This window comes from Pongo abelii, chromosome 11, assembly GCF_028885655.2.
Source record: "Pongo abelii isolate AG06213 chromosome 11, NHGRI_mPonAbe1-v2.0_pri, whole genome shotgun sequence".
NCBI classification, from domain to species: Eukaryota; Metazoa; Chordata; class Mammalia; order Primates; family Hominidae; genus Pongo; species Pongo abelii.
Window position 1 is genome coordinate 106,573,096 of NC_071996.2, and position 8,093 is coordinate 106,581,188.

Below are 8,093 nucleotides of genomic sequence, written 5' to 3' on the forward strand. Positions count from 1 at the left end.
TGGGCTCAAGTGATCCTCCTACCTCAGCCTCCCAAAGTGGTGAGATTATAGGCATTAGCCACTGTACTGGGCCATGTGTATGTTAAATTTAAAATGTTATCTAAAAGGCATTTTATACTTTTAGCAACAATGTATGAGGATGTTTTTTCTTTCCAAATCCTCACCACCTCTGAATTTGAGTCTTATGTATATGTTATGAATCTTGCTTTTCTCTGATCATTGGAGAGATCGAACAAATTTTCATACATATATTAACAGTTTGTATTTTTCTTTTGTGAATTCTGTCTTTATAACTTTCACTCATTTTTCTAGTGAGCTTATATATATTTTTGTATATTATAAAAATTCTGTCAGTTATATAGCAAATAACTTTTACTGTTGCTTACTTTTTTTTTGTTATTGTTTTTTAACTGGATACAGATTTTTTTTTATATACTTTAAGTTTTAGGGTACATGTGCACAACGTGCAGGTTTGTTACATATGTATACATGTGCCATGTTGGTGTGCTGCACCCATTAACTCAACATTTAACATTAGGTATATCGCCTAATGCTATCCCTCCCTCCTCCCTCCACCCCACAACAGGCCCCAGTGTGTGATGTTCCCCTTCTTGTGTCCATGTGTTCTCATTGTTCAGTTCCCACCTATGAGTGAGAACATGCGGTGTTTGGTTTTTTGTCCTTGTGATAGTTTGCTGAGAATGATGGTTTCCAGCTTCATCCATGTCCCTACAAAGGACATGAACTCTGGATGCAGATTTTAAATTTTCATATAGTTAAGTCTGTTATTCCTTTATGGTTTCTAGATTTTGTGACATGCTTAGGGAGGCCTTCCTCATTGTAAGATCACCAAAATAATCACTTATGGTTTCTTCCATTATTTTAAAATTATTATTTTGTATTCAATATCTGTATTAAAAGAAGTTTGGAATAAGTTGACTTTCTAGGAGTCATTTTATCTCTGTTAGTCCTTGACTAATTGGATTTTTTTTTCACAGACCCTTGTCCTTTATGCCCTTGGTGTGGTACTTCAGGATCCTAATACTTGGCCATCTCCACACAAGTATGAAATATTTGTTATTGTATTTGTGACTGTCAGTTTTTGTGTTTGCACGTTTTGCATTCCTTTCCTAAGTTTTGAGGATAAAATTCAATATGTAGCAATGATACAACAAAAGAAAACTAGTGAATCCCCTTTTCTTCTCTTTCTTTTGAGACAGGGTGTCACTCTGTCATCCAGGCTGGAATGTAGTAGTGCAATCACTTCTCACTGCAGCTTCGACCTCTCTGACTCAAGCCATCCTTTTGCGTCAGCCACCTAAGTAGCTAGGACCACAGGCGTGCACCGCCACGCCTGGTTCATTTTTGTACTTTTTGTAGAGATGGAGTTTCACCATGTTGCCCAGGCTGGTCTTGAACTCCTGAGCTCGAGCCATCCTCCCACCTCTGCCTCCCAAAGTGGTGGAATTACAGGCATGAACCACCAAGCCTGACCTGCATCCCCATTATATCTTCTGTTCACTGCTTTTTCTCTTACGTGAATCTGCTATTTGCTACTCTTTGTCTCTTTTATTACCACTTTTATACTAAGTGAAAAGTAATTAACATCTGTTTTAAGAAAATGAAAGCAGGCCGGGCACCGTGGCTCACGCCTGTAATCCCAGCACTTTGGGAGGCTGAGGTGGGTGGATCACAAGGTCATGAGTTCAAGACCAGCCTGGCTAACATAGCGAAACCCCGTCTCTAATAAAAATACAAAAACTAGCCAGGCGTGGTGGTGCATGCCTGTAATGCCAGCTACTCGGGAGGCTGAGGCAGGAGAATCACTTGAACCTGGAAGGCAGAGGTTGCAGTGAGCCAAGATCATGCCATTGCACTCCAGCCTGGGCAACAAGAGCAAGACACAAGACTCCGTCTCAAAAAAAATTTTTAAAAAAGCAGAATTTCTTTTTTTTTTTTTGAGATGGAGTCTTGCTCTGTTGCCCAGGCTGGAGTGCAGTGGTGTGATCTAGTGTCACTGCAACCTCTGCTTCCCAGGTTCAAATAATTCTCCTGCCTCAGCCTCCCAAGTAGCTGGGACTGCAGGTGCCCACCACCATGCCCGGCTAATTTTTTGTAGTTTTAGTAGAGACGGGGTTTCACCATGTTAGCCAGGATGGTCTCGATCTCCTGACCCCGTGATCCACCCGCCTCAGCCTCCCAAAGTGCTAGGATTACAGCCACTGCGCCCGGCCTCTTTTTTTTTTTTTTTTCCAGTGCATTTTTCTGTTCTTTATTGCTTCTCTTTTTGCTTTTTTTAAATTTATTTTTTATTTCAATAGGTTTTTGGGGAACAGATGGTATTTCTTTGGTGGTGATTTCTGAGATTTTGGTGCACCCGTCACCCAAGCAGTGTACACTGTACCCATTGTGTAGTCTTCTATCCCTCATCGCCCCACCCTTTCCCCAAGTCCCTAAAGTCCATTGTATCATTCTTATGCCTTTACGTCCTATACCTTAGCTCCTAAGAATTTCCCTTTTTTAAAAATTCAGAGTTTAAGTTGTTTAAAAATACTTGTTTTTGCGAGGAATTTTTTTGTTCTATGGTCCGTGGGTTATTTGTTTTGTTTTTAATATATGCCTTTCTTCAATGACTTTACAGAGTGAAATTCTATAGAACAAAAAATGTTTCTTAGGCCATTCATTTACCTGACTTTATTTTTTATTTTTATTGTTTCTTTAGAGACAGAGACAGGGTCATGCTTTGTCACCCAGGCTGGAGTACAGTGATGTAAACATGGGCTCACTGCAGCCTCAACCTCCTGGGTTCAAGCAATGCTCCTACCTCACCCTCCAGAGTAACTGGAACTATAGGTATACGCTACCACGCCTGGCTAATTTTTTTTTATTTTTAATTTATTTTTATTTTTATTTTTTTCAAGACAGAATCTCGCTCTGTTGCCAGGCTGGTCTTGGAATAAGCAAGATGCCATCTATAAAAAATAATGGGCTGGGCACGATAACCTGTAATCCCAGCACTTTGGGAGGCTGAGGCGGGCAGATCACCTGAGGTCAGGGGTTTGAGACCAGCCTGACCAATATGGAGAAATCCCTTCTCTACTAAAAATACAAAATTAGCCAGGTGTGCTGGCACGTGCCTGTAATCCCAGCTACTTGGGAGGCTGAGGCAGGAGAGGTGGAGGTTGCGGTGAGCTGAGATCATGCCATTGCACCCCAGCCTGGGCAACAAGAATGAAACTCCATCTCAAAAAAATAAAAAATAAAAAATAATGATAATAATTACACATATATAGAGTATGCTTTTCATTCGCTTTAATCCAGATACCCTCCTAGAATTCAATGGCTTAAGAGAAGCGTCATATATCTTTTTTTTTAGATGGAGTCTCAATCTGTTGCCAGGCTGGAGTGCAGTGGTGCAATCTTGGCTCACTGCAACCTCCGCCTCCCGGGTTCAAGTGATTCTTCTGCCTCAGCCTCCCGAGTAGCTGAGACTACAGGCATGCATCACCATGCCCAGCTAATTTTTATATTTTTAGTAGAGACGGGGTTTCACCATGTTGCCCAGGATGGTCTCAATCTTTTGACCTCGTGATCCACCTGCCTCTGCTTCCCAAAGTGCTGGGATTACAGCCTTGAGCCACTGTGCCCAGCCTTTTAAAAATTTTTAATAGAGATGAAGTCTCGCTATGTTGCCCAGGCTGGTCTTGAACTCCTGGGCTCAAGCGATCCTCCCATCTTGGCGTCCCAAAGTGCTAGGATTACAGGCGTGAGCCACTATGTCCAGCCTCTCTCACCTATTAATAAATCTGGATGTAATATAATCGATAAATATAATTTTAAGGCTGGAGCCTCCAATTTTAAGACATAAATTTCAGTTGACGAGGCAATATAAAATGTCTTACATATTGATAAGGTGGTCTCATTCATGTAACAGGTCTTTATTTAAATATTCATTATATGATTTTCTATGATTTATCCTTATATTTCACAAAATAATATAAACTCGTGTAACAATCTTATACCTTGGTATTCTCGAGAAATATATTTTGCCTCTATCATTTAGAAATAATAAAGTAGGCTGGGCGCCGTGGCTCATACCTATAATCCCAGCACTTTGGGAGGCCGAGGCAGGTGGATCACAAGGTCAAGAAATCGAGACCATCCTGGCCAACATGGTGAAACCCCATCTCTACTAAAAATAAAAAAATTAGCTGGGCGTGGTGGCGCACATCTGTAGTCCCAGCTACTTGGGAGGCTGAGACAGGAGAATTGCTTGAACCTGGGATGTGGTGGTTGCAATGAGCTGAGATCACGCCACTGCACTCCAGCCTGGTGACAGAACAAGACTCCGTCTCAAAAAAAGAAAAAAAAAAAGAGAAATAATAAAGTGCCAGTTGCAGTGGCTCACACACCTATAATCCCAGCACTTTGAGAGATTGGGGCAGGAGGATCACTTGAGCCTAGGAGTTCAAGACCAGCCTGGGCAACATAGGGAGAACCTGTCTGTACAAAAAACTGTTAAAAGTAGCTGTGCCTGATGGCATGTGCTTATAGTCACAGCTACTCAGGAAGCTGAGGTAGAAGGATAATTTAAGTCCAGGAGGTCGAGGCTGCAGTGAGCCTTGATTGCACCATTGCATTCCAGCCTAGGTGACAGAGTGAGACCCTGTCTCAAAAAATAGAATATAGTAAGAAACAGCAATAGACTAAATATATGTTAAATAATTTGGGAACATAAAAATAAGTGACATATAAATATAATGTAAGAGCACTTTCTATTTTCAGTTGATTTTTAACTTTGTTACATACTTGTGTTCTTTTAGTGTCATGTAAAATGCCAGTGGAGCTATATTGTGATTAACCTCAAATTTTCTTTTTAGGTTTGATCCAGATCGGTTTGATGATGAATTAGTAATGAAAACATTTTCCTCACTTGGATTCTCAGGCACACAGGAGTGTCCAGAGTTGAGGTGAATAATAGAATGCCAGACTCTGTTCTTAGAATTTTGATCATCACTGTTGATGAGAATGGGCAATCTATATGATTAAAGTATAATTTTTTTATTATTATTGTACTTTAAGTTCTGGGGTTTGTGTGCAGAACGTGCAGGTTTAAAGTATAATTTTTAATCTTTAGTAACTAATTGACCTTCTTCCTGACTAGGTTTGCATATATGGTGACCTCAGTACTTCTTAGTGTATTGGTGAAGAGACTGCACCTACTTTCTGTGGAGGGACAAGTTATTGAAACAAAGTATGAACTGGTAACATCATCAAGGGAAGAAGCTTGGATCACTGTCTCAAAGAGATATTAAAATTTTATACATTTAAAATCATTGTTAAATTGATTGAGGAAAACGACCATTTAAAAAAATCTGTGTTGAATCCTTTTATAAACCAGTATCACTTTGTAATGTAAACACCTATTTGTACTTAATTTTGTAAATTTGGATTTTTATATATCATATTTTCTTAATTCATTGTACACATTTGACTTACTGCACAGTATATTGATCATTTTAATGGGAAACTTTAGCTTTCTACTTTTTATTTTTGTTTTTTCACTTTCTATGCCATTATTTTTGTATTCTTAGTGTGAGCTCTAAAATCAATGTTCTTGAAGAAGGAAATTATTTTGCAGAAGTGGGGGAATCATGTTTGTTGAATATGCATAAAATAGAAACATAGGCTGGGCGCGGTGGCTCACACCTGTAATCCCTACACTTTGGGAGGCCAAGGCAGGTGGATCATCTGAGGTCCAGAGTTTGAGACCAGCCTGGCCAATATGATGAAACCCCGTCTCTACTAAAAATACAAAAAATTGGCCGGGAGTGGTGGCTCACGCCTGTAATCCCAGCACTTTGGGATGCTGAGGTGGGTGGATCACCTGAAGTCAGGAGTTCGCAACCAGCCTGGCCAACATGATGAAACCATGTCTCTACTAAAAATACAAAAAAATTGGCTGGGTGCGGTGGTTCACACCTGTAATCCCAGCACTTTGGGAGGCCGAGGCGGGTGGATCACCTGAGGTCCGAAGTTCGAGGCCAGCCTGGCCAACAGGATGAAACCCTGTCTCTACTAAAAATACAGAAAATTGGCCGGATGCGGTGGCTCACACCTATAATCCCAGTACTTTGGGAGGCTGAGGCAGGTGGATCACCTGAGGTCAGGAATTTGAGATCAGCCTGGCCAACATGGTGAAACCCCATCTCTACTAAAAAACACACACACAAAAATTAGCTGGGCATGGTGGCACATGCCTGTAATCCCAGCTACTCAAGAGGCTGAGGCAGGAGGATCGTTTGAACCTGGGAGGCGGAGCTTGCAGTGAGCCGAGATTGCACCCCTGCACTCCAGCCTGGGCCACAGAGCAAGACTCTGTCTCAAGAAAAACAAAAAATGATAAATGGACAAAAGACATGAACAAACAGCTTTTGTAGGATAGCTTAACAGACTTTGAGAAAAGTGTTTAGTCTCACTAGTAAGTAACAAAATATTGGGGCAGAGCACAGTGGCTCATGCCCATAATCCCAGAACTTTGGAAGGCCGAAGCTGGTGGATTGCTTGAGCCCAAGAGTTCGAGACCAGCCCAGGCAACATGGGGAGACCCTGCCTCTGCAAATATACAAAAAAATTACTGGGCATGTTGGCACACACCTGTAGTCCCAGCTATTCTGGAGGCTGAGGTGGGAGGATCACTTGAGACCAGGAGAGGTCAAGGCTGCAGTGATCTGTGATCACACCACTGCACTCCAGCCTGGGCAACAGAGCAAAACCCCGTCTTTAAAAAAACAAAAAAACAAAAAAGGCCGGGCTCAGTGGCTCATGCCTATAATACTTTGGGAGGCTGAGGCAGGTGGATCAATTGAGGTCAGGTGTTCGAGACCAGCCAGGCCAACGTGGTCAAACCCCGTCTCTACTAAAAATACAAAAAAAAAAAAAAAATTAGCCAGGTGTGGTGGTGCACATTTGTAATCCCAGCTACTCAGGAGGCTGAGGCAGGATAAAATCGCTTGAACCTGGGAGGCGGAGGTTGCAGTGAGCCGAGATCGCGCCACTGCACTCCAGCCTGGGTGTCAAGAGTGAAACTCATTCTCAAAAAAAAAAAAAAAAAAAGGAGGTGGGGGGAGCTATTTCAAGAATATTTTAAGTTTTAAGTAGGCCGGGCACGGTAGCTCATGCCTGTTATCCTAACACTTTGGGAAGCCGACGTGGGCGGATCGCAAGGTCAAGAGATTTGAGACCATCCTGGCCAACATGGTGAAACCCCATCTCTACTAAAAATACGAAAAACTAGCTGGACATGCTGGCGTGCGCCTGTAGTCCCAGCTACTTGGGAGGCTGAGGCAGGAGAATCGTTTGAACCTGGGAGGCGGAGGTTGCAGTGAGCTGATGTCGTGCCAGTGCACTCCAGCCTGGGCGACAGGGCCGAGACTCTGTCTCAAAAAAAAAAACAACAAAAAAAAAGTATCTTAAGTGTCTTTCAAAATTACACTTTAGCACTTACAAATTTTATATATAATACTTTACTGATAGCATTGTATATTAGTCCAGCTTTTTTGGCTACACTATTTATAAAGGATTCTTTTTTTTCTTTAAGACAGCCACCATAGGAAATATGCCAAGTACAGATAGTGAGGAAAGAAAGGAAGAAAAATGATATTTGTCTGCAAGTGGGCTTATTTTTAACACTGCTGAATTTCATTTGTAATTTTACTTTCAAGAATATACTCTGGTAGACTGAGGCGGGAGGATCGCTTGAGCCCAGGAGTTGGAGGCTTCAGTGAGCTGTGATCACACTACTGCACTCAGCCAAACCTGAGTGATAAAGTGAGACCCTATCTCTTAAAAAAAAAAATCTCTTTGTTATTGAGTTTTTTATGTCATTTATTGGTAAATACCTAACATTTTAGTCATTACCAGTTAACATAGAATTTAATTGGATGCAGTCTTTATTTTTGAAAAAAAATTAATTTTTGGAATAACTTAAATTCTAAAACTTTGGCCGGGCGTGGTGGCTCATGCCTGTAATCCCAGCACTTTGGGGGGCCGAGGCAGGCAGATCACCTGAGGTCAGGCGTTCAAGACCAGCC

At 41.6% G+C, this 8,093-nt stretch overlaps 1 protein-coding gene across 9 annotated transcripts in view; it reads left to right on the forward strand.

Annotated features, from left to right (window-relative positions):
• LOC100447885 (cytochrome P450 20A1) overlaps nucleotides 1-5,420 on the forward strand; it is a 57,266-nt gene extending 51,846 nt beyond the window's left edge. For 8 of the 9 annotated variants that reach the window (XM_009238009.4, XM_002812766.5, XM_009238011.4 and 5 more), the window contains 3 exons: nucleotides 999-1,063; nucleotides 4,881-4,970; nucleotides 5,165-5,420. In XM_009238009.4, the coding sequence (XP_009236284.1) occupies nucleotides 999-1,063; nucleotides 4,881-4,970; nucleotides 5,165-5,315 (306 nt within the window). In that variant the 3' untranslated portion in view covers nucleotides 5,316-5,420. Of the gene's footprint in view, nucleotides 1-998; nucleotides 1,064-4,880; nucleotides 4,971-5,164 lie in introns of those variants that run through there. The other variant, XM_054549033.1, reaches the window with a different exon arrangement.
• The last annotated feature ends 2,673 nt before the right edge of the window (nucleotides 5,421-8,093 follow it).